This window comes from Coregonus lavaretus (assembly GCF_964263955.1).
Source record: "Coregonus lavaretus genome assembly, chromosome: 9".
NCBI lineage: Eukaryota > Metazoa > Chordata > Actinopteri > Salmoniformes > Salmonidae > Coregonus > Coregonus lavaretus.
This window is the reverse complement of record NC_139996.1, coordinates 27684991-27712617: the sequence shown is the minus strand read 5'-3', so window position 1 is coordinate 27712617 and position 27627 is coordinate 27684991. Positions and strand designations below refer to the sequence as shown.

Here is a 27627-nt window from a genome sequence, read left to right as displayed (position 1 = left end):
GAATACTTATGTTTAAAAAAAAAATGTTGTTTGTTTTGCAAAAATGTCTAAAAACCTTTTTTTTTGTTGTCATTATGGGGTATTGTGTGTAGATTGATGTAAAAAAAAACTAACAATTTAATCAATTTTAGAATAAGGCTGTAACGTAAGAAAATGTGGAAAAAGTCAAGGGGTCTGAATACTTTCCCGAAGGCACTGTATGTTTTGATTTATCTATAGGACAAGCACATTTTCATCTGATGCTTTTTTTATTTTCAGAAGAAGGAGAAGGAGCCGACTGCAGCCTCCCTCCTAACAGACCAGGTAGTAGTTGAGGTACCATCCAGCCCAGCCAGTCCATTTGAGTCTGACATCAAGCCTGAGGACAATAGTGACAAGTCCCAGGATGGACCATACATACTTCCCATCTCACAGGGCTCCTACACCTCTGAGGGCGAGCTGAAGGAGGTGCAGATAGTCAGAGATGTCCCTATGATGGACACAATCCCTGACACAGCCATCCCTGCCAAGGAGGAGGTGAATGGGGCAAAGAGGCGTCTGAGTTATGTTCCGATGGAGGAGAGCAGCGGGAGCGAACCCTCTCCCTCGCCCAAGCTCCAGAGACGGAAGTTAAGTGCGATAGCGGTCAGCACGGCAGCCTCGTCCAGCAGCGAGGACTACAAAGATGAAAGCCCTGCAGACAGCCCTCCAGACAGCCCAGACTCATTTGTGAACGAGGAGGAGTTAATCCGCAGGCAGATCATGGGAATGATGGGAGAGGAGGAGATGTCTCTCTCAGAGGAGGAGGAAAAAGAGGAGAAAGGGAGCAGAGAGGAGGAGACCAATGATGTTGTGGTGGATAACGCATCATGTAAAGCCAAGCCTCTGTTAAAAAAAGGCAGTATGGATGATGAAGACAGCCCAGCCAGGAGACAATCTCTCCCAGGGTCTGAGCCAAAATCCATTGTAGAGAGTGCTGAACTCACTGAGCAAACCACTGTGTATAAGAAAGCCATGACACCGCAGAGAACAAAGAGCATGGACGATGGGGATTCAGAGGTGGAGAGCATCACATATTCTCTGGAGGACAGGTCCAAAGGTGAGGGGTCATCCAGCGTCCAGGTGTCCAGCTTCACCCCTGGAACCTCCCCCACCTCAGCCTCTTCTCTGGAGGAGGACAGCGACAGCAGCCCCAGCCACAAGAGGAGCGGGGAGGGGAAACAGCCCCGCAAGGCCAAGCACAGGCATGCCGGCCAGCCATTCCCCACCATCGAGGACTCGTCAGAGGAGGAGGAGCTCAGGGAGGAGGAGGATCACCTCAGGGAGCAGGACAAACCGAAGGAATCGGACCAGCAGCAGGGGAAGAGGAGCTCCAAGAAGTCCAAGAGGGAAAAAGATGATCTCCGGGCTCAGAGGAGAAGGGATCTGCCTCTAACCTCACCCAGTAACCTGTCTCCCATTGAGGATGCCTCGCCCACTGAGGAGGCAAGGCATACTAGAGAGATGGAAGCGCTTCACAGGACCTCAGTTTCTGACTATTTTCCTAGCATGGAGTCTGATTCAGACGCCTTTCATATGGAGACCAGGATAGTTGTCCCTAAAGAACAGAAGTTCAGTTCTGCAAAGCCACAAAAGAGTGCAGAGGATGAATATGAGGAGATGCTTCAGATAGCTAGATCTCCTAAAGGAGAGACAGAGCCATTCCCTGAGATAGAGCTACTTTACGAAGGCATGGCCATAGAGGACTACCTCTACGAATCCCTAGTGGAGGAGCCTGAAGCTAAACGTAGTTCAGCCCTACCGGAGCAGCCCAGTAAAGACCCTGCTAAAGAGCCAGGGAAGAAAGGTTTGAGGTCTCCTGAAGAGGTGTATGAGGAGATGATGCTGAAGAAGAAGGAACTGATGTTGATAGAGCAGGAGTTTCAGAAGGTTCAGTCAGCTATCAACACTCCTAATCCTGCGATACATGTTACTGCACCATCCTCTGCTGCAGCTGAGAGCTGCAAAGTTGGTGAGGCCAAGGGGGAGAAGCCTATGTTAGATGCTGGTTCTACCTACGTTAAGAGGAAGAAACGTCCTGCTCCACCACGGCCCTCTGAACCTCCTAAACGGCCAACAGTTCCTCAGGATATGACTATGAGGAGGGCTCTTTTCCCCATACCGGACTTGAAGATCACCCAGTGTTCCTCTGGAGAGGATGAGACGGATGATAGTCTAATAGAGGAGTATGGAGTGGGAGTGTCCTCTGATATTACCCCTAGTGATGAGTCTGAGACACCAACAACAGAGGTAGCTGACATTGAACCCATCACTTTGTTGTGTGAGGTTTCCTCGGCTAAAGCTACTTCAGCTCCTCTCTTTGCCCCTGAGAAAGTTCTAGCCCCCAGTACGACCACCACACCATCACAGGTCTCTCCAGTATCCCTGCCAACCTCACCAGCGACTCCAGACTCAAGTCTAGGCTCCAACGCTACGTCCTCCACCTCGTTCCAAGCTCAAAGTCCTCTCTCTTCTGACTCTACTGCAGTGTGTACTCCGACACCAGACCTGGCCAAAGCAGCAGCTCCCTTTGCAGCTCAGCCGCCTGCTGATATCGCCCCTCCTTCTATCGCTCCCATTATGGCTGTTTCTCCAAGCACAGTTTTGGTCACAATACCAGATCTGGTGACAGATCCAACCCAAGCACCAACACCAGCTACAACTACAGCCGATGCTACAGCTTCTCCAGCCCAAGCCCCAGCTCCTGCCTCAACCCCTGTCTCAGCACCTGCCTCAGTGATAGTACAGATACCTGATCCAGTTGTAGTCCAAATGCCAGACCTGGTTACATCTCCATCCCAGATGTCTGCTCAGGTTCTACCTTCTGTGCAGGTCACAGCACCAACTCCAGTACCATACCCAGTACCTTCTCAAGCCCCATCTCCAGTCTCAGCTGCTCCCAGTGCAGTGCCAACTCCGGCTTCAGTCTCTGCTCCAACTCCTGCCCCAGCTCCAGTTGTAGTCCAAATGCCAGACCTGCTTACCATCACCTCTCCAGTTTCACCCCAAGGCCCACTACCTGTGTTAGCCTCAGCTCCTGCCCAGGCTACAGTGGTGCATTCAGTCCCTGTCCAGGCTGCAGCTCCAACCCCAGTAGTAGTCCCAGCTGCAGGGACACGCCGAATCCAGAGACAAGCCTCCACCAAAAAAGCCCCACCTCCTCCTCCACCTCGCTCTACGTCAGTCTCCTTGCCCCAGACCTCAGCAGAGCCTACGTCAATCAGGGCTGTCCAACATGTCTCCCCGACCATGACCACCGCTATAGCCATTGGAGCAGGTCTGCCTAGCCAGCCCATACAGTCTGTGGTGGTGGATATACAGCCGCGGGTGGAGCAGATCGTGTCAGAGGGTGGTGCTGGCCCTCAGGTCATGATGACCCCAACCAGACAGGGGCATGTGGTCATCATAGTTCCGAACGTGGAGAACATGCCGGTGATCAGCCAGACGACCCAAGACCCTGTGGCATACTCAGTGGCAATAACTACCACCTCTGCTGTTGATAAAGGCAGAAGTCAGATGGCAGCAGGGCCTGTGGTTGTGAGTGTTGCTCCTTTCCCTACTGCTCCCTCTGTTCCTGCTGTACCCAGCTCAGACACATGTATACCTGTGGCAGATACACCACCACCTCCACCTCCTCCCACTGCTCCACCACCTCCTGCCACCTTACCCAAGCCAGTGGTTTATCCCAAAAAGCCTTCAGTTTCCATCCCACCTTCAGTCCCAACTACAGTGCCAGTCTCAACTGCTGTTACAATAGCACAGGCAACTGTAACAACCACAGGCCCCAGTCCGGTACACAAGGCCTCTGCACCCCCTCCAGTCCCCCCCAAGCCTGTGTCCATCCCTGCAGGGCTGGTGTTCAGCCACCGTCCAGGGGAGAGCATCAAACCTCCAGTGGTTCCCACCACTAGCCGTACACTTCCCAGGACCAGAGAAGTGGTACCAAACGCCAGCATAGCACAGCCATTCACAGCCACAACACTGCCCAGGACCAGAGAACCTCCCAATGCCCTGTATTTGAGTCTGACCACCCCAGTGGAGCCCAAGATGAGTGCTACCTCGCCCAGATCCCCTCTGTCTCCGAGGTACGCCAATTGTCTGGAAACATATGTGGTGATAACACTTCCCTCAGAGCCTGGCACACCCACAGAGGGCATCACTGTCCAAGCCCCCATCAGGAGAGGGTCCATCCCCTCCACTATGCAGACAGGCCCAAGGGTTAGGACCACACCATCAGAACAACAGTCACCCATTGAGGCCTTCTCAGCCCAGACCACTGTCAGGAGAGCATCAGTTCCCTCATTGAGGCAGCCACCACCACCAACAGCAGCAATAGTACCAGTCGAAGTAGCAACACCCCTAGAGGGAGTCACTGCAACAGCAAGGCGGCCTTCCATACCATCAGCTATGCAGCCTCCACACGGTGTGGCTGAGGTGGTGACCATTTCAGCAGGGTCGGAGAGGCCTATTCAGGTACACAGTGTCCCAGCTCCAATCAAGAAACCGTATATACCTCCAACAGACCAGTCACCACAGAAAGTGTCTGAGGTTAGGACAATGCCATCAGAGCCACAGGTTTCTGTAGAAGTGTCTGCAGCTCAAGCTTATGGTAGAAGGGCATCAATACCTGCTGTACCTCAGCAGCCACAATATGTGGCTGAAGTAATGGCTTTACCAGCAGAGCAGGACATACCTACAGAGGTGGTTTCAACTGAGGCCATGTCTGGAAGAGCATCAATACCATCAGAAATGCAGCAACCACAAACCATGGGAGAGTTAATAGCAATGCCCTTAGAAGCTATGCCCCCAACCATCCATCAGTCAGCATCACTGACAGAGGTGGTTTCAACTGAGGCTATCTCTAGAACAGCATCAATACCATCAGAAATGCAGCAACCACAAACCATGGCAGAGGTAATGCCATTGCAGCAGGAGATACCTATCGAAGCTCTCGCCAGCCAAGTCTATGTAGAAGCTACACCCTCAACCATGCATCAGTCACCATCACTGATAGAGGTGGTTTCAACTGAGGCCATCTTTAGAACAGCATCAATACCATCAGAAATGCAACAACCACAAATCATGGGAGAGGTAATGCCATTACAGCAGGATATACATACCGAAGCTATCGCCAGCCAAGTCCATGTAGAAGCTACACCCTCAACCATGCATCAGTCACCATCACTGATAGAAGTGGTTTCAACTGAGGCCATCTCTAGGAGAGCATCAATACCATCACCAATGCAGCAGGCACAAACCATGGCAGAGGTAGCAGCAATTCCCTTACAGCAGGAGATACCTATCGAAGCTATCGCCAGCCAAGTCCATATAGAAGCTTCACCCTCAACCATGCATCAATCCCCATCACTGATAGAGGTGGTTTCAACTGAGGCCATCTTTAGAACAGCATCAATACCATCAGAAATGCAGCAACCACAAATCATGGGAGAGGTAATGCCATTACAGCAGGATAAACATACCGAAGCTATCGCCAGCCAGGTCCATGTAGAAGCTACACCCTCAACCATGCATCAGTCACCATCACTGATAGAAGTGGTTTCAACTGAGGCCATCTCTAGGAGAGCATCAATACCATCACCAATGCAGCAGTCACAAACCATGGCAGAGGTAGCAGCAATTCCCTTACAGCAGGAGATACCTATCGAAGCTATCGCCAGCCAAGTCCATATAGAAGCTTCACCCTCAACCATGCATCAGTCCCCATCACTGATAGAGGTGGTTTCAACTGAGGCCATCTTTAGAACAGCATCAATACCATCAGAAATGCAACAACCACAAATCATGGGAGAGGTAATGCCATTACAGCAGGAAATACATACCGAAGCTATCGCCAGCCAGGTCCATGTAGAAGCTACACCCTCAACCATGCATCAGTCACCATCACTGATAGAAGTGGTTTCAACTGAGGCCATCTCTAGGAGAGCATCAATACCATCACCAATGCAGCAGGCACAAACCATGGCAGGGGTAGCAGCAATGCCCTTACAGCAGGAGATATCATCAATACCATCAGCTGCACCGCAACCACAAGCAGTGGCCGAAGTGATGACTTTGCCTTCAGAGTATGAAATGCCTACGGAAGTTATAACAACTGAGGCCACTACCACTAGAAGGACATCCATATACTCTGTAGCACAACAACCATACACTGTTGCTGAAGTAACGGCTTACCCATCAGAATATGAAACACCCATCCAGGTGGTTACAACTGAGGCTATTTCCACTACAAGAAGAGCGTCTATAACCATGCAGCAACCCCTAAGTATGGCCCATGTTATCACAATACCTGCAGAGACAGAGATACCTGTAGAGGCATATGCTGCCCAAGTCCCATACAGGAGAGGATCCATCCTCTCAGCAGTGCAACCACCACAGGCAGTATCAGAAGTGCTGACTTATTCATCAGAGTATGAGACCCCCCTGGAGTTCATTACAACTGAAGCCTACACCAGGAGAATGTCAGTTCCATCTATCCAGGAAATTCCCCAGACCGTCCCGGTGGCTCCAGTCACCATCACCAGGAAGTTCCACCAGGAGTCAATCGAGAGCCAGGAGATCCGTGGGCCTGAGAAGGTGGTGTCCAGCCTGAGCCACATGTACTCCTCATCTATCTCCACCTCAGCCCAGCCCCCAGAGTGCCTGCCCAGCCTGGTCACTCAGGTGGTCACCACTGAGGTTCAGAGAACCACTGTGTCTGTGGTCCATGAGAGGCTGGCCCAGGTTCCTGCATCCAATGGAGTGGCCATCACCATCCAGCCAGACCTGGTTAAAGTCCAGCCCTCTCCCAAACAGAACGGGAAGATCTACTCCGGTGATGCCATTGACCTCCGCACCATTAAGGTCGGTGTGAAGATGACCGATTCAGGGATGGATTTGACACCCCAGGAATCGAGTCGCCAATCCATCTGTAGCGACTCTAGTGGCCGACATACGGCAGTGCAGCCAGAGATAGTAAACCTGAGTGCTGAGATCACCCCTTCCACCACGCTGTCTGTTGTCACTGATAGCATCACTATCGTCACCTGTTCAGCCACCATTGCCTCCTACACCAACGAGCCAGCAGAAAAGCCTTTAGATCTGCAGGGTTATGTTGCCTCCATGCCTCTCCCTCTTACCACATACAAACCATTCGAGCCTCTGGCACAAATAGTGTACAGACGGGTGGACTCTTCGCCTATCGTCAACACGGTGGCAGCCACAGACACAGAGACACCAATCAACCTGTCCTATGGAGCCTTCATGGTAAATAGCAGGCTTCCAGTGACCATGGCCCCAGCTATCACCAACGTGGGGGCCATGCTCTCAGAGCCAGCTGGAGCTGTGGATCTGTCCTCCTCCAGACCCCTCAGGGCTATGGTGGCTGTGTCCGGCAAGAGCCCTGGTGTAGTGACCACGGTCATAGAGGATGATGGGACACCCATAGATCTGACAGCTGGGAGGAATATGTGCTGTGATGTCATCTACAAGCTACCTTTCACAGGGAGCTGTAGGACCCAGCCGCCAGTTATTACCCAGCCTGACAATCGCTTTGGCTACAGAGACGACCACTACCAGTATGATCATGCTGGGGTTTATGGCATCAAGGGCCTGAACGGCAAATCCATGTCTGAGACCAACCTGGCTGATGCAGGACTGTTCCTCTATGATGGAATGACCAGATATGACTATAACGGAGCCTCGGACAGTGCAATAGACCTGACAGCTGCTAATATGTCTGCAGGTTGGTATGGTCGAAATATAGCACGTTTGCTAGGTTTTGGGTTCATTTAAACTTTTTACCTGCATGAAGTTTATTTCTGAATGGTAACCTATTTCTCTAGACATTGTTTTACCTCAGTTATCATTATGTTAATTTTCTATTATGATTAAAATGTGCATTTACTGTACTTTTGCATGATTTGTGAAACTATCTTGATTTTAATAAATGTTCTGTTCCTTTTGTCTTTTCTTTCTTTTACACAGATGCATGTGTATGCCTGCGTGTTCTCCCACAATATTTTGGCTTTGCATCATGCTAGCTGGACAGACTGAAGATACTTGCATGCTTAGTGTTATTATCTCCCCAAATCGAATCTGCATGGCCTTTTTTTGTAACGTTATGATGTTATAATCATTGACTTAAACCTACATTTCTGGACCCATCATGACAGGTGAAGCTCTAGACTACACCAGTAAAGCTGCTGGGGCGTATACGGGAATATCCACTGCTCCATATTCCCAGGTCCCTGCTTATAGTGTCTTTAGATCCTCAGATGGAATGGTATACTCCTCCATAGCAGCCCCTGTTCCTTCTACATACACCATCACCACCCAGCCACGGTCCATCTTCAGCACCACCCTACCTCCTACCACAACCCTCCAGGAGCAGCCAGCGCCAGCTCCACACCCCTATGGCTTTATCCCCACCAGTGACCCTGGCCAACAGATCATCAGCCTGGACACTGGCCTGCCCAAGGACCTGCTGCCCAGCGCTCTGGCTGACATCATGACTGGCTTCCCTGACCTGTACTCTGACCAGACCCTGGAGGCCATAGCAGCCTCTCTGGACGCCCTGGCTTCATCGCCTATGTTCCCAGGTCTGGATGACAGCAAGATCACCCAGTACCAGATGGAGAGGGAGTTCCTGGAGCTGGAGAAGCTGAAGCAGCTGTGTCTGGCTGAGGAGCTGGAGTGGGAGAGACAGGAGATCCAGCGCTACCGTGAACAGGAGCAGATCATGGTGCAGAGGGAGCTGGAAGAGCTACAGGTATGAATGTGTGTGTACTGTATATGTCTCCTGTGTCGTGGTCACTGCTCATGCTCACTGTTTTTAATATGTTTGTATCAGATACTGTAAGGTGATGGACGATAACGTTAATCTAATCTATTATATTCTACAGGCTCTGAAAAAGCAGCTGTTAATGCAACAGGAAGAGGAGCACCAGGCCCAACTTGTAGCCCAGCAAGAGACCTACAACCAGCAGAGGCAACAGCTAGAGCAGATCCAACAGCTCCAGGTGCAGCTACAGCACCAATTAGAGGAGCACTACAGTACTACAGGGTCAGACAACCTGCAATTAGAGGAGCAGTATGCAGGGGTTGGGGATAACGGCCAATACTGGCCTGTTAGGGATGAGTCCACCACCTCATCCACTGTCACCCAGCTAGAGGGTGGGGTGCAGTATGGGACCAGCGAGGGTCAGAGAGAGGTTGGAGGTCAGGACCAGCTGCAGCTCAGTAGGAAACAACTAGCAGGGTCTAACCAGCCTGGTGACCAGGGGTATGGTACAGGAGTGGTAGGGAAGAGGATAGTGGACAGTGGGGTCCAGACAGACGATGAGGACTCAGTAGACAGGATGTATGTAGGGAGGAGGAAGAGGAACAACAGGAGGGGTGTAGACAGCAGTGTTCAGACTGATGATGAGGAGGACCAGGAGGATGAGTGGGACATGCCAGCCAGGTCGCGGCGGCGCTCCCGCTCCAGTAAGCACAGCGGTGAGGGGAAACACGGCGGCTCTAAGGTCTCCAGCATTGCCATACAGACTGTGGCAGAGATCTCTGTCCAGACCGACCACTCCGGGAGCATCAAACGCCCCAGCATCCAGATGGACACTAAGGTGGAGATCATCAAACACATCTCAGCCCCAGAGAACTCTCAGAGAGGAGGCAGTCTCAGCTGCCAGACAGACACAGACCGGAGGCGCTACTCACCGGTAGAGGTGGGCTACAGTGCCTACCTGAAGGCAGACATCGCCCCCAAGTCCCCCAAGGAGCTCTACACCCCTGTGTCCCCCGTCTCCTCCAGTAAGGCCATAGAGGGAGGGCAGAAGATGCTGACCGCTGACCCGACCAGGTTTTCCTCCAGCCCTAGGATGCTGAAGCCTGGACAATATTCTATGTCTGACCCTAAGTCTGTCAGCCACACAACCGAGGACAGGATAGGCTACCACTACTCAGACAGCTACTCTGTAAGTCATTGTAGTAAGAATACTGGGAATATAAAATAGTGTTAAATATGACCATGTTAAAGGCATAGTAAAACACATTGATTGCATGCTGTTGAAATGTTTGTTGAAAGTAAAAACCAGAACTTTTGTATAATTTCAACCAGTGGTTTTGAAAGTGTTGCTCACAAGCCAAAGCGGGTCCCCGTTCTTTGTGTACTATGTCATCCTGATATGTACAAATGTTCTGTGCTTAAGATCCCGGACTGCATCTTTAAGTACTCTTATCTTATCTATTGTCTTATTGATTTTTCCTCTGTCTGTCCTAGGGCCAGGGCTCTTCGTCAGGCACGGGAAAGAAGGTGAAGAGGACCCTTCCCAACCCACCCCCTGAAGATGACCTTCTGACTGGCCCGTCAGGTTACAGCACCAACTCAGCCCGTCGCCGGCTTGGCCGTCACACCACCATGGCCCGGGCCAAGATCCTGCAGGACATTGACAAGGAGCTGGACCTGGTGGAGAGAGAGTCATCCAAGCTCCGCAGGAAACAGGCCGAGCTAGATGAGGAGGAGAAAGAGATTGATGCCAAGCTGAGGTAATTTATTAATTTTTACATTTGTGAAAGAGGCAAGTCAATTAAGAAGCAGTTATGATTTACAATACAATAACATACTTTAGATGAGTAGAACACATTGGTGTGTATGAAGTGATCCCCCCCCACACACACACACTCCCCCAGGCATAATAGGACCCATATCGTCCAGAAATATATACTTTTGACTCATCTGTCCATAGAACATTCTTCCAAGAGTCGTGATGATCATCCAGGTGCTTCCAGGTGATTTTTGGCAAATTTGAGTCAACTTTTTGGACGAGATGGGTCCCATTATGTCTGGCGAAAACCAAACATTGCATTCTACAGTAAGAACCTCATACCAACGCATACCAATGGTTAAGCATGGTGGTGGTAGTGTGATGGTTTGGGGATAGTTTGCTGCCTCAGGACCTGGACGACTTGCCTTAATAGAAGGAGCAATGAATTCTGCTCTGTATCAGAGAATTCTACGGGAGAATGTCAGGCCATCCGTCTGTGAGCTGAAGCTGAAGCACAGCTGGACAATGATCCAAAACACATAATCAAGTATACATGAAAATGGTTAAAAAGCAACACATTTGAAGTTTTGTAATGGCCTAGTCAAAGTCCAGACCTAATCCCAATTGAGATGTTGTGGCAGGACTTAAAACAAACAGTTCATGCTTGAAAACCCACAAGTGTCGCTGAGTTAAGTCAGTTCTGTCATTGCAGCTAAAGGTGGCACAACCAGTTATTGAGTGTAAGGGGGCAATTACTTTTTCACACAGGGGAATTGGTGTTGCATAACTTTTTAATTAAATAAATAAAATAAGTATATTTTTGTTATTTGTAAACTCAGGTTCCCTTTATCTAATATTAGGTTTTGGTTGAAGATCTGATAACATTCAGTATCAAAAATATGCAAAAATAGAGAAAACAGAAAGGGGGCAAATACTTTTTCATGGCTCTGTAAATCCAATCCCATCTTCTCCTTCTAACAGGTACCTTGAGATGGGCATCAACCGTCGTAAGGATGCCCTACTGCAGGAGAGGGAGAAGAGGGAGAGGGCCTACCTGCAGGGTGTGGCTGAGGAGAGAGACTACATGTCGGACAGTGAGGTCAGCAACATCAGGGAGACCAGAGGGAGCAACCTCGGCCTGGAGAGACCCAGGACAGCTCCCCAGTCAGAGTTTGACCAGTTCATCCCCCCTCAGACTGAGGCTGACTCTCAGTACTCCACTCTGACCAGTCCCTACTCCCACTACACCCAGTATGCCCCCCAGACCCAGGCCACCAGCCAGTACCCCCAGAAGACCCTGTACCAGCAGCAGGCCCTGTACCAGCAGCACCCCTACCAGAGTCAGTCAGTCTACTCCTCTGTGCCCAGCCTGTCCTACCCCCAGGCCTCCCACTCCCACCAGCAGGCGCAGTCCTCAGGCTACCAGTCCAAGAACACCACCAACTACGAGGTGATCCGGAACCAGCCCATCATCATTGTACCCTCCTCCAGCGAGGTTGGGTATGGGGTGGGGAAGTACGACAGCCTGGAACTAAGGATGGGCCTGGAGGAGAGGAGCATGGCCTCCAGCCCCATGTCTAATATATCTACTGAGTCCTTCTACGCTGACATCGACCACCACAACGCCAGGAACTATGTTCTGATAGAGGACATAGAGCAGCTGACTAAAGGCTCTGCAGGACTTGGGTCAGGGTTCAGTCTGCCTGATAAGGACCTGTCCAAGGCTGACAGGCTGCTCCGGGCCGCTGAGGCCAGGCGCACTGCAGAGGTAACTGTTATGTATTTAAAGCAGTGGCAGTCAGTGCTGTTTAAGATTAGGGAGGACACATTGTTTTTTGATTAGCCTTATTTTTATTACAGCATATTGGATGACTGTCATTCATATTCCATTCACCCAGCTCAATGTAACATCGAAAGGTTTAGTCTACTATATGATACTCTAATTTTCCCTATACCCTTTATGAGGTTGCTACAACCTAGCCTACGAATTAAAGTTTATAATGTAGGTGCACAGGTCGAGAGAAAAATTAAAGTAATCAAGGTGACAGACAGTGACACTTTCAATACCGCCTCGTACACTCTTGCCTGCATCTAGCAGATCTAGGGTGTAATCATTAGTCCAAACAGTTGCAAACGAAAGTTTCTATTGAACAAATTCAGGTAAGTTTATCCACGTTTCGTTCCGTTTGTTGCCGTTTAAGAAAAGTTTTTCAACAGAATCGGCGGAATGAATACACCTGATCAACCGCACACACAGTTCACCTTCATAGCAGCCACAAACATACAGCAACATCACTTTGCTCGTTCTATAATTCCTTCTCGCAGCTACGCACTCTCCTCCTCTCACCTTTTCCCTTCGCTTGTGGACTTCAGTGCACAACACAACAGCTGTCTGTGACCAGGCGAAAAAACATTTCCAAGCCAAACCTTCATATCATAACTGTTAATCGCTACACACAGCCTACATCGTTGTCACCATATTAGCTAACGTCATAGTCAACATAGCTACTAGAACTAATGCGTTAGTAAACCCGCTACAATCACGCAGTACAGTGTACAGCAAGCAGTTTAGCAGTTACACCAGCGGGCCCCAGTGGCAATAAAAAAACAAAAAAACAAAGCTTACCTTGACTTGGAAAGTTCCAGTGTTGGGTAGCCTTAGCTAGCATAATTAGCATTCCTCTCTGTTTGAGTTGGGTGTTTGAGTAGGCTAAATTAGCTAGCTGGATTAGCTAGCTAAGTAAGTGAAAGTGGAAAAGAAATACGACGAAACATAGCTAGCTCTCTTTTTCTCTTTCTCTCTCTCTCTCTCTCTCTCTCTCTCTCTCTCTCTCTCTCTCTCTCTCTCTCTCCCTCTCTCCCTCTCTGCTGCTTCTCCTTAGTTTTTGAAGGAATTAATTTGTTCAAAACTGTTCAACTATGGTCTTGCTGTCTCTTTGCGTCAACTACTCACCACATTTTATGCACTGCAGTGCTAGCTAGCTATAGCTTATGCTTTCAATACTAAATTAATTATCTGATCATTTGTGTGGACAACATGTCAGTTCATGCTGCAAGGGCTCAGATAGGTTGGAGGACGTCCTCCGGAAGTTGTCATAATTACTCTGTAAGTCTATTGAAGGGGGTGAGAACCATGAGCCTCCTAGGTTTTGTATTGAAGTAAATGTACCCAGAGGAGGACGGAAAATAGCAGTCCTCCGGCTACACCATGGTGCTACCCCAGAGAGTGCTGTTGAGGCTACTGTAGACCTTCATTGCAAAATAGTTTGTTTTAATCAGTTATTTGGTGACGTGAATGTATGTAGTATAGTTTTATCTAAAAAGGATACCCTTTTTAATGTTTAACAATATCCTCTGAGGAGCCTCCACTGATTTAAAGTATACAGTGAGGGAAAAAAGTATTTGATCCCCTGCTGATTTTGTACGTTTGCCCACTGACAAAGAGATGATCAGTCTATAATTTGAATGGTAGGTTTATTTGAACAGTGAGAGACAGAATAACAAAACAAAAATCCAGAAAAACCCATGTCAAAAATGTTATAAATTGATTTGCTTTTTAATGAGGGAAATAAGTATTTGACCCCTCTGCAAAACAAGACTTAGTACTTGGTGGCAAAACCCTTGTTTGCAATCACAGAGGTCAGACGTTTCTTGTAGTTGGCCACCAGGTTTGCACACATCTCAGGAGGGATTTTGTCCCACTCCTCTTTACAGATCTTCTCCAAGTCATTAAGGTTTCGAGGCTGACGTTTGGCAACTCGAACCTTCATCTCCCTCCACATATTTTCTATGGGATTAAGGTCTGGAGACTGGCTAGGCCACTCCAGGACCTTAATGTGCTTCAGCTTGAGCCACTCCTTTGTTGCCTTGGCCGTGTGTTTTGGGTCATTGTCATGCTGGAATACCCAACCACTACTCATTTTCAATGCCCTGGCTTAGGGAAGGAGGTTCTCACCCAAGATTTGACGGTACATGGCCCCGTCCATCGTCCCTTTGATGCGGTGAAGTTGTCCTGTCCCCTTAGCAGAAAAACACCCCCAAAGCATAATGTTTCCACCTCCATGTTTGACGGTGGGGATGGTGTTCTTGGGGTCATAGGCAGCATTCCTCCTCCTCCAAACACGGCGAGTTGAGTTGATGGCAAAGAGCTCGATTTTGGTCTCATCTGACCACAACACTTTCTCCAGTTCTCCTCTGAATCATTCAGATGTTCATTGGCAAACTTCAGACGGGCATGTATATGTGCTTTCTTGAGCAGGGGGACCTTGCGGGCGATGCAGGATTTCAGTCCTTCACGGCCTAGTGTGTTACCAATTGTTTTCTTGGTGAATATGTTCCCAGCTGCCTTGAGATCATTGACAAGATCCTCCAGTGTAGTTCTGGGCTAATTCCTCACCGTTTCCATGATCATTGCAACTCCACGAGGTGAGATATTGCATGGAGCCCCAGGCTGAGGGAGATTGACAGTTATTTTGTGTTTCTTCCATTTGCGAATAATCACACCAACTGTTGTCACCTTCTCACCAAGCTGCCTGGCGATGGTCTTGTAGCCCATTCGAGCCTTGTGTAGGTCTACAATCTTGTCCCTGACATCCTTGGAGAGCTCTTTGGTCTTGGCCATGGTGGAGAGTTTGGAATCTGATTGATTGATTGCTTCTGTGGACAGGTGTCTTTTATACAGGTAACAAACTGAGATTAGGGGCACTCCCTTTAAGAGTGTGCTCCTAATCTCAGCTCATTACCTGTATAAAAGACACCTGGGAGCCAGAACTCTTTCTGATTGAGAGGGGGTCAAATACTTATTTCCCTCATTAAAATGCAAATAAATTTATAACATTTTTTACATGCATTTTAGGATTTTTTTGTTGTTATTCTGTCTCTCACTGTTCAAATAAACCTACCATTAAAATTATAGACTGATCATTTCTTTGTCAGTTGGCAAACGTACAAAATCAGCAGGGGATCAAATACTTTTTTCCCTGACTGTATGCTCTTCCTGTGATATGTGGGTTTTGTTATATATTCTGTTTCAATGTGCCTTGTGCTGGTTTTGCTGAAAGTTGCTTAAAATTAAATGTAATATGATGATGATTTTATTTTCTTTATTTAGGTGGCTGCGTTCCTGGGTAACTCACGTCTCCACAGTTACGGTAAAGTAGAGGAGGACTCTATGGAAGAGCCCTATGAACTGAAGCTCCTGAAGCAACAGATAAAGCAGGAGTTTAGACGAGGGACGGAGGGTCTGGAGCACCTCTCAGGCCTGGGAATGCCTCAGTACCTCTCCACTGACCCAACCTTCAGACACTTCCCTAAGGCTGAGAAGTACAGCATCAGCCGGCTGACCCTGGAGAAACAGGCTGCCAAGCAGCTTCCTGCTGCCGTGCTCTACCAGAAACAGATCAAGAACCAGAAGAAGGCAGCCCTGATGGACCCCAAGATAACCAAGTTCTCCCCCATCCAGGAGAGCAGAGACCTGGAGCCAGACTACAGCAGCTTCCTGGGCTCTGGAGCCTCATCAGTCACCAACCTGTCCACACGAGCCAGACTGCTCCAGGATGAGATCAACTTTGGCCTGAAGAAGAACCTGTCTGACCAGCAGAAGTACCTGGGCTCCTCCCTGGGAGCTAACCTTGCTGGCTCTCTGAGCCAGTCCCTTGGCCTGGGGGGACCCACCATGAGGTCCACCCTACAGGATGACACCACCTACCCCAGCTGCACGCGCTCTCGCCCCTCCTCACGACCCAACTCCCGCCCCACTTCTGTCTACGGCCTGGATCTGTCCATCAAACGGGATCTGTCCAGCTCCTCTCTCAGGCTGAGGAGCGAGGGAGAAGCCCTGGATGCAGCGTTCGGCTCCGGGGTGGCCAGGACCAAGCCCACCAGCCTGCCCATCGGGCGCATCCCCATCGTGGCTCAGAACTCGGAAGAGGAGAGCCCTCTGAGCCCGGTGGGAGAGCCCATGGGCATGGCCAGAGCCTCAGCCGGCCCTCTACCACCTATCTCAGCTGACTCCAGAGACCAGTTTGGCTCCAGCCACTCCCTTCCGGAGGTCCAGCAGCACATGAGGGAGGAGTCCAGGGCTACACGAGGACATAGTGGGGTCTATGACAGAGACATAGCCTTCATCATGGACGATCTGGGGGGAGCGATGTCTGACAGCGAAGGTAAATGGCTCCTGAGGCTTTCACAGCACCCTGAGTCTCTGAACATGCTGCAATGCTCCTGACTGTGTTTATGTCTGAGAAGGCTTTGACTCTGTCTCTGTTGTCCTCATCACTTATTATTTCACATGGTTTTATCATCATGCTGTCTTTGTCTTTTATTCTGGTTTATGTTTCTGTCTTGTTTGATCTCTGCATGCAACACTATTTGTTCTATTGTCTTCTTCACCGATACGTAATACTGTTGATGTTATGTATGAGACCGCCTTGTGTGTCTGTGTTGTTATTAGCATGCTCCAGGTCTCTTCTCTTCTTTTACATGTTGGCTTCCTGCTTTCATCACTGACCAAATTTATTATGGGATGGATACAGGGCTTCTTTTAACCATACAGAACAGTGAAGTAAAAATAGTGTATTATATGTGATCATAAATAGCACACACTTTAAGTGCCTCTGTGGACTGCTTTTGAAGAGGGTGATAGCCTATTTAAATGAGTGGGAGACTAATGAATATGCAACAGTAGCTGGTAAACTGTCGCTACAATCTGGGTGCTATCTATAGTCTATACAGGCTGTTAGATTCATGATAGGATGACAGAGAGAAATACCCTGGGACTACATGCCCTGTCGTCTACTGTACACCACTCCTCCTCCTCTCTCCTCTCCTTTCCTTTTCTTCTCCTGACAGAAAATGGTGTCTGGTTTTTGTAGGAAGTAGGTCAGGCCTTTAGACAGACATATATTTACTTTTCCAAGCACCCTTGCAGCTATTGTGGAGCTTGGCCTGCTGTCAGCATCCATTTTAAAGGCATAATGCTGAATCACTATGTGTGGGTCTGGGTCTACTTACTGTAATTGTTCAGACGATGCAGTCAGCCATTTATATAGTACCTGCTTCACTCACTTTGTCTCTTTACCAGAAATGCACACAAACTATTACAGCAGTAATAATACAGAGAGCTTATGCTCACTTTTATATTGCAATGCAATTACATTGTTTCCCTAGGGATTATATAGATTATTTGTTTGTGTATTTGAGTTTTAGATATGGACCCATAGTAGACATATACACTGAGTATACAAAACATTAAGAACACTTGCTCTTTCCCTGACATAGACTGACCAGGTGAAAGCTATGATCCCTTATTAATGTCAGTTGTTAAATCCACTTCAATCAGTGTAGATGAAGGGGAGAAGACAGGTTAAATAAGGATTTTCAAGCCTTGAGACAATTGAGACATGGATTGTGTATGTGTGCCATTCAGAGGGTGAATGGGCAAGACAAAACATTTAAGTGCCTTTGAACGGGGTATGGTAGTAGGTGCCAGGCTCACCGGTTTGAGTGAGTCAAGAACTGCAATGCTCCTGGGTTTTTCACGCTCAACAGTTTCCCGTGTGTATTAAGAATGGTCCACCTCCCAAAGGACATCCAGCCAACTTGGCACAACTGTGGGAAGCATTGGAGTCAACATGGGCCAGCATCCCTGTGGAGCTCTTTTGACACCTTGTAGAGTCCATGCCCCAACGAATTGAGGCTGTTCTGAGGGCAAAAGGGGGTGCAACTCAATATTAGGAAGGTGTTCCTAATGTTTTGTACACTCAGTGTATGTTATGATACTCACACTACACAGTTATTTATAGCATATTCATCCCTGCCCATCTTGAGTATTTCCATTTTGTATTCATGCATGTCGCTGTGAGATAAAATGTGTTTGAGTTTCCATTTCAATAAAGCTTGAAATCGTCTTTTGCATGATGTTGGATGCTTTAAATGTTTCTAAGCGACTAATGTGCATGCTCTCTTCTGATTGGTAGCATATTAATGTGTTCTCTCCCTATCTCCTCCTGTGGAGTAAGTGTGAAATTACAGCTGTCCTTCTAGCATCTCTGTTTTCTAACCAGGACCACACTCCTAAACATGCCCCAATGCTTCTGCCCTATGTTTCTATTGGCCCGGCATAGTGTAGTTACTGATATTTAGTTTCAGAATGCACACCATTGACTCTACATATTTGAAAATATATTTTTGAAAAAACAAGCAGAAACACACAGACACACGCACATGCTAATAAACATATATGCAAGTTGATTATTTTTACATAGCATTTTTATTTGAATAGCATGTAAAACAGTTTTACATTTACTATAAAACTGACCCCAATGACAGGTCAGTTAGTAGCTGATAAGCAGCAGAATGCTCTATTTCTGACCCTACATAAATAAGAGTGTCTATCTGCCTTGGTTCCAGCCCTAAATGACTCCATGCTGACACTGAACAGAGATGATCCCCGAATCTTTCATGAGAGTATCAGACACGGTAGAGTATTATAGTTTAGTTCCTCCCCACTGGCCCTGCTGCCTGCCCTCCACTAATACAGCAGCACCATGTTAAAGGGACACTCCGCAATATGACATCATCATACCCAGCCATGCCTCAACGAAGGGCGCAAATTGGCAAGAGCAAATAAGTCGCCCCACTGTGATGTCATATAGTTGAGTCTACCTTTTGATGTTTAGAATGCTTTAGTCCCCATGTGACTTTACAGTATCTAAGTCAATGCTATGCATTTGATATATTTTAGTAAATACCCATGTATTTGTAGGTAGATAATTTTACAATTATTCTACAATTGCTGTATTATGACATACATCTTTCATGCACTTCTCTTCAGAAATGCAAACTCCCTGCAAGACTATAATGTTATAAGATGTATTTATTTGCTTTCAAAGCATGTGCTACACTTATATTTAGTTCAGTGCATGTGATATACAGTGTAAGTGGATGGAGACATAGTCCACTGAATAAGTCTTAGATTAATTGACGTTGTGTTGTAGCCGTTTCTAAAACATATAACTTTACACCCCAGCCGGAGGCCCCAACTGGAACATAGAAGGTGAGAGCTGCAGTGTGAACGGTCTAATCCAGACCACATCCCAACCCCATGTAGCTTAGACAATGTCTGCCTCCACCCCACAACACCCATGCCCCATGATGCTCAATGACCTGATGTCGATGGTATCACACACACAAACATTTTAGACCCATTTCTGGAATGACCCATATTTGAATGGTACTTTACACATATCAAACTCATAATGGAATGACCCATATCTTGATGTTAATGTACTGTAAACATATATTATACTGTAGTGGTTACCCAATCCATTTCTGGAATGACCCACATTTAAATGGTTCTGTACATATATCAAACCCATTTCTGGAATTCATGTTCATGCACTATTGCAAGGTCGTTCAGATACGGCTCCACATTTGCATGACATACATTACCACAGCAATGGTATGTCTGAATACCACGTCAGTATTTGTCAAGTGTCTCTCACACGATGATAGATGCAACACTGATCATAATGTTAGATCACCCTGATAACAACACCAGCTAACAATGTCCCACCTCACTGTCTCAGGGCAAAGGGAACTGTAATGTACTTGTGACTGTGGAAGACACTCACCTTCAGTCTGTCCCTTGGGGTGGGAGCTAGGTGGCAATGTGGAATTGGGCATGAGTAGCACCCCCTTAAAATACTTTATAAACACATCCTTCGCTCCATGTCTACTGCTTCTAGGTGATCACTGATCTAAACAGCTGGGGATGGGACAGAGCAAGGTTTCCACCACTCTGCCTTCACCTCTCCAGACAGCTCAGATCGCTGATCACCTAGAAGCAGTAGACATGGAGCGAAGGATGTGTTTATAAAGTATTTTAAGGGGGTTCCACATTGCCACCTAGATCCCACCCCAAGGCACTTGTGTAGATCTGATCATTCACATAGACTCTGCCAAGCCTAGCAGAGTGTGATTTAGAGTTATTACAATATTGCTAATACCTTCAGATCTACATGTAGGGTCAGGGGCTAGAGGCTAGTGGTTGATTTGGAGTTGGGCATCTATCCTGCTTGTAAAGGGTTTGACCATTGAGTATCCCCTCTCTGTCTGTGTCCCTGTCCCCCTTTCTCCACCCCTGTCTCCTCCTCCCCATGTCTCTGTCCCTGTGTAGCATACCACCTGAGGAGGGAGGACACTGACTGGTTTGACAAGCCTGCAGAGAGACAACATCGGGTAAACGGACAAGCTCTGGACAGGAGACAGGTTAGAGGAGCTGGATAGATATACATTTGTTGACTACATTTAATAAACAACATTATAAACCGGTTGGTTTGAGCCCTGAATGCTGATTGGCTCAGACTATACCACGGGTATGAGAAAAAAATAAATGTTTACTGTTCTAATGACGTTGGTAGCCAGTTTATAATAGCAATAAGGCACCTCTGGGGAGTGTGGTATATGGCTAATATACCACGGCTAAGGGCTGTATCCAGACACTCAGTGTTGCGTCATGCTAAGAACAGCCCTTAGCCGTGGTATATTGGCCATATACATATACCACACCCCCTCGTACCTTATTGCTTAAATATCCTATATTTTCTCATAATTTAATGTACATCGGTAGTGACTGTTGTTCATGTTGTCTTTAGCTGAGTTGTATTGGTGTGCTGCCATATTGTTGTTGTTGTTGTTGTAATCAATGTACTGTACCTTGACTGTTCTGATGTCCCTGTCCCTCCCACAGATGAAGTTGATTCCCTATGTGTACCCTCATACCCGGATCAAAGTTCAGAGAGACCCCAAGGACACCAGCGTTTCAGGTAGAGCACCCAAACGTACAGCAAACATTCTATAATGTACAAATATATGCCTATTCAACTGTAATAATAGGATTTCAAACTCTGGAATTCCAATATGAAATTTCAGGCCATAATGTTTCATTGGTGTGTGTGTGTTCCCTGCAGGGAATGGCCTGGGGATCCGTGTGGTGGGAGGGAAAGAGATTCCTGGGAGTCGTGGTGAGATAGGAGCTTACATTGCCAAGGTTACGCTCGGAGGAGTGGCCGAACAGACAGGGAAAGTGGTGGAAGGTAAGTGTATGTGCACATGTGCGTGTGTAAGGTATAAGTGGAGCAAGAGAAGGAGGAGAGAACAAGAGATGAGTCATCTTCTCTGGCCATACAGGGACACACACTCTGATTTAAGGTTGAGAAAGTACTGTGGGTTATAGCCGATGGGAACGTCATTATACTGATATCAAAATCAAATCAAATGTTATTTGTCACATACACAGTTTACAGCAGGCATAACAGGTGCAGAGAAATGCTTGTGTGCTAGCTCCCTCAAAGATAATACAATAATAAGAGTTAAATAAAAAATAACAAGTAATAGAAGAGATACTATGCTTAGTAATAATATACTATATTTACAAATATAAAGTAGGTATGTTAATCCGTGCAGAATGACACAATTTAAGTGACATCTGGAAAAATCTATGATTAACATTCTTATCGGGGTATATCATAACTCCTAAGTGCATGTTATATTAATTTAAATTTGTCCTAGTTAAGCTGGATGAGGTATATTGATAATTTCACAAGTGTTCTGGAGGAGATAGACTTCTCAATGTCAGATTTCAGCTCAGAGCAGATAAGCTAATGTTTTAAGCAGGAATCTATTATTATATTAATAATACCAGACCAATGTCAGCTCACTATGAATATCTTTGCCAAACTCTCTGAGCGCCAGAGAGAGATGAGAGGGTATGTGTGTGTACAGTATATGTGTGTTTGCATGCGCATGAGTGTGAGCGTGCATTTGCATCTGTCATGTCTCATTCTCTGAGATGTCAGATATCCAGAAAAAAAGCTCTGTCAACTCACTCTGCCCCTTCGCAACGCACCACAGGATTAGTCATTATGCTGTATTTAGTACACACACACAGTCACACACACGCACACACACACTGTCACACACAGGCACACACACACACTGTCACACATGCGCACACACACACACTGTCACACACACGCACACACACACACACAGTCACACACACGCACACACACACGGTTACACACGCACACACACACACACACACACACACTGTCACTGACATGCACACACACACACACACAGTCGCACACACACACACTGTCACGCCCACACACACTGTCACACACACGCACACACACACACTGTCACACACATGCACACACACACACAGTCACACGCACACACACACTGTCACACACACACAGTTACACACACACACACACACACACACTGTCACACACACACACTGTCACACACATGCACACACACACACACACACACACACTGTCACACACACACAGTCACACACACGCACACACACTGTCACACACACGCACATACACACTGTCACACACATGCACACACACACAGTCACACACACACACACACACACACACACACACACTGTCACACACACTGTCACACACACACACACACACACACACATTGTCACACACACACACACACACACACACTGTCACATTAGAAACTGTATTTAGCTCTCTATCTTTCTGTTTCTGTCCTGTGCTGCGTTGTGAAGGGGCAGAGTGAGTTGACAGAGCTTTTTTTCTGGATATCTGACATCTCAGAGAATGATACATGACAGATGCAAACGCACGCTCATGCGCACTCAAACACACATATTACTGTAAAACTCCTCTTTCTGAAGCACAGAGATTAGTACAGGCTGAAGATAATAACATAGAAGAGACTTCAGAACACCACTCTAACTACCAGACATCCTGAACAATGTGACAGTAGATCTCTCCCACTGATAGATTTTCGGGGGGGATTTACTCTGACATGTAGTACATGTTTGAGCATCCAGCCCTCCTGCGTTGAACCAGAGGGAAAGCCTCGTTCTTTATGGTTCTATAGCATAATCCACTGCAGTTAGGGATGTGAGGGTTCATCTACTCCCTCTTTCTGTCACACTCAGTTCAGACGTGGTGACGTCACACCCTGGCGGTGACACTAGCGATATGTGACAGCCTTTGCTGAGAGAGGAAGGAGGAGTTTGAAGGACACACACACACACACATACAAACGAACAGATGTACACACACACACACACACACACACACAACTGTCTCTCTCTGCATATCCCATCTCCCTACAATCCCCTACAGTTTATAATTGTATTTAGCTTCATACAAATTGTGGAGATAATTATGTGTACAGATTAATTAGAGAGTGGCGCTGCGGTCTAAGGCACTGCCTCTCAGTGCTAGAGGCATCACTACAGACCCTGGTTTGATCCCGGGCTGTATCACATCCGGCCATGATCGGGAGTCCCATAGGATGGCGCACAATTGACCCAGCGTCGTCCGGGTTAAGGGAGGGTTTGGCCGGGGTAGGCCGTCATTATAAATAAGAATATGATCATAACTGACTTGCCTAGTTAAATAAAAGGTTCAGATTATTGTATGGGACACCTTTAAATGTGCCTTTAGAGGCCATGCAATTCAGTACTCATCTCGAAAACAAAAGCAATTTAGGTCAAAAGAGTTTATACTAACAAAGGAAATAGAAAGTCTAACAGAATAGATAGATGGCAATAAAAACATAGACGAAAAACAAAATGAAATGGAGAAACTTATTCAAGAAAGATCAAGTGTAATATATTATAAAAATAAAGCAAACTGGATTGATTATGGGGAAAAATGCACCAAATTCTTTTTTAATCTTCAACATAGGAATGCTACCAAAAATAATTTTATGAAACTGGTTACAATTGACTGAGTCACCCAAGATTCACCAAATTATATTTTGAAGGAGGAAACAAAGTACTTTAAGCATATGTTTTCGTTTCAGTCACCTCTGTCTCCTCTAACTGAAGCTAATTATAGAGATGTTTTTTCTATTGATAATGTAAAATTAACAGCCATACAGAAAGACTCATGAGAAGGTGAAATTACAGAGGAGGAACTTCTGGATACAATTAAATACTTTAAGTCCGGGAAAACTCCAGGGTTGGATGGCATACCAGTCGAGGTATACCAAACCTTTTTTGATATACTAAGAGGACCGTTATTAGTATGTTTTAACCACTCCTATGTAAATGGTAGATTATCTGACACTCAAGAAGAAGATCTCATTATTACTGAAACAGGATACAAGTGGAAAATATAAAGATCCAGTCCATTAAAAAAATTGGAGGCCCCTTACACTTCAGTGTTGTGATGCAAAAATTCTAGCAAAATGTATTGCGCATATAATTAAAAAGGTATTGTCGGATATTATTCATTCTAATCAGACAGGTTTTTTACATGGAAGATACATTGGAGATAATATAAGGCAAGTATTGGAAACAATAGAACACTATGGAAAATCTGGGAAACCAGGCCTGCTATTCATAGCAGACTTCGAAAAGGCATTTGATAAAGTACGACTGGGGTTTATATATAAATGCCTGGAGCATTTCAATTTTGGAGAATCTCTTATAAAATGGGTCAAAATCATGTATAATAACCCTAGGTGTAAAATAGTAAATAATGTCTTGTTCTCAGAAAGTTTTAAACTGTCAAGAGGACTGAAACAATGTTGTCGACTATCGGCATATCTATTTATTGTGGCCATTGAGATATTAGCTATTAAAATCAGATCCAACAATAATATCAGGGGATTAGAAATCCAGGGCTTAAAAACAAAGGTGTCATTGTACGCTGATGATTCATGTTTTCTTTTAAATCCACAACTAGAATCCCTCCACAGCCTCATAGAGGATCTAGATACATTTTACATTTTACATTTACATTACATTTACGTCATTTAGCAGACGCTCTTATCCAGAGCGACTTACAAATTGGTGCATTCACCTTATGATAGCCAGTGGGACAACCACTTTACAAATTTTTTATTCTTAATTTTTTGAGTATATTTTTAATTTTAATTTGTTTTATATATATATATATATATATATATATATATATATATATATATATATATATATATATATATATTTGTTGTATTTTTTAATTATTTTTCCCAAAAATGTTTTGTGACTTTCTACTATTTTTTAAATATTAATTATTTTATCCTTGTATATATATATATATTATTTTTTGTGGGGGGGGTAGAAGGATTACTTTTATACTATCCCAGATATTCCTTAAAGAGGTAGGGTTTCAAGTGTCTCCGGAAGTTGGTCAGTGGCTCCGCTGTCCTGGCGTCGTGAGGGAGCTTGTCCCAACATTGGGGTGCCAGAGCAGCGAACAGTTTTGACTGGGCTGAGTGGGAACTGTGCTTCCGCAGAGGTAGGGGGACCAGCAGGCCAGAGGTGGAAGAACGCAATGCCCTCGTTTGGGTGTAGGGACTGATCAGAGCCTGAAGGTAAGGAGGTGCCGTTCCCCTCACAGCTCCGTAGGCAAGCACCATGGTCTTGTAGCAGATGCAAGCTTCAACTGGAAGCCAGTGGAGTGTGCGGAGGAGCGGGGTGACGTGAGAGAACTTGGGAAGGTTGAACACCAGACGGGCTGCAGCGTTCTGGATGAGTTGTAGGGGTTTAATGGCACAGGCAGGGAGCCCAGCCAACAGCGAGTTGCAGTAATCCAGACGGGAGATGACAAGTGCCTGGATTAGGACCTGTGCCGCTTCCTGTGTAAGGTAGGGTCGTACTCTGCGAATGTTGTAGAGCATGAACCTACAGGATCGGGTCACTGCTTTGATGTTAGCGGAGAAGGACAGGGTGTTGTCCAGGGTCACGCCAAGGTTATTTGCACTCTGGGAGGAGGATACAACGGAATTGTCAACCGTGATGGCGAGATCATGGAGCGGGCAGTCCTTCCCCGGGAGGAAGAGCAGCTCCGTCTTGCCGAGGTTCAGCTTGAGGTGGTGATCCGACATCCACACTGATATGTCTGCCAGACATGCAGACGTGATTCGCCACCTGGTTATCAGAAGGGGGAAAGGAGAAGATTAATTGTGTGTCGTCTGCGTAGCAATGATAGGAGAGACCATGTGAGGATATGACAGAGCCAAGTGACTTGGTGTATAGAGAGAATAGGAGAGGGCCTAGAACTGAGCCCTGGGGGACACCAGTGGTGAGAGCACGTGGTGCAGAGACAGATTCTCGCCACGCCACCTGGTAGGAGCGACCTGTCAGGTTGGACGCAATCCAAGAGTTAGCCGCGCCGGAGATGCCCAACTCGGAGAGGGTGGAGAGGAGGATCTGATGGTTCACAGTATCAAAGGCAGCAGATAGGTCTAGAAGGATGAGAGCAGAGGAGAGAGAGTTAGCTTTAGCAGTGCGGAGAGCCTCCGTGACACTGAGAAGAGCAGTCTCAGTTGAATGACCAGTCTTGAAACCTGACTGGTTTGGATCAAGAAGGTCATTCTGAGAGAGATAGCAGGAGAGTCTAACCTCTCTGGATTACAACCAAATTATGACAAATGTACTATATTACGGATTGGATCACTAAAAAATACAATTTTTACATTACCATGTAGTTTACCAATAAAATGGTCTGATGGTGAAGTGGATATACTCAGCATACATATCCCAAATGAAATAAATTATCTCACTTCAATACATTTTAATAGAAAATTAGCAAAAATAGATAAGATCTTGCTACCATGGAAAGGTAAATACCTGTCAATTTGTGGAAAAATCACCCTGATTAACTCTTTTGTATTATCCCAGTTTACCTATTTGCTTATGGTCTTGCCTACGCCTAGCGAACAGTTTTTTAAATTATATGAGAAAAAAATATTCCATTTTATTTGGAACGGCAAGCCAGACAAAATTAAACGGGCCTATTTATATAATGAATATGAATTCGGAGGACATAAATTATTAAATATTAAAGCATTAGACCTATCACTAAAAGCTTCAGTCATACAAAAGTTATACATAAATCCGAACTGGTTCTCTAGCAAATTAGTAAGATTGTCTCACCCAACATTCAAGAATGGCCTTTTTCCCTTTATTCAGATTACAACCACTCACTTTCAGTTATTTGAAAAGGAAATAATCTCCCAAATATCACTATTTCTAAAACAAGCCATAGAA

General features: G+C 46.4%; 1 protein-coding gene across 1 annotated transcript in view; it reads left to right on the top strand.

The window, feature by feature from the left end:
* Positions 1-471: 471 nt before the first annotated feature.
* The window catches only part of LOC311135494 (protein piccolo-like), a gene marked incomplete at both ends in the record, with an annotated part of 50439 nt that continues 23283 nt past the window's right edge, over positions 472-27627 (top strand). The window contains 12 exons of the mRNA XM_084169491.1: positions 472-4750; positions 5786-7759; positions 8190-8785; positions 8919-9986; positions 10292-10557; positions 11538-12324; positions 15667-16720; positions 18966-19034; positions 19585-19611; positions 20734-20825; positions 21307-21382; positions 21527-21652. Coding sequence (XP_084025617.1) covers positions 472-4750; positions 5786-7759; positions 8190-8785; positions 8919-9986; positions 10292-10557; positions 11538-12324; positions 15667-16720; positions 18966-19034; positions 19585-19611; positions 20734-20825; positions 21307-21382; positions 21527-21652 — 10414 coding nt within the window. The remainder of the gene's footprint in view (positions 4751-5785; positions 7760-8189; positions 8786-8918; positions 9987-10291; positions 10558-11537; positions 12325-15666; positions 16721-18965; positions 19035-19584; positions 19612-20733; positions 20826-21306; positions 21383-21526; positions 21653-27627) is intronic.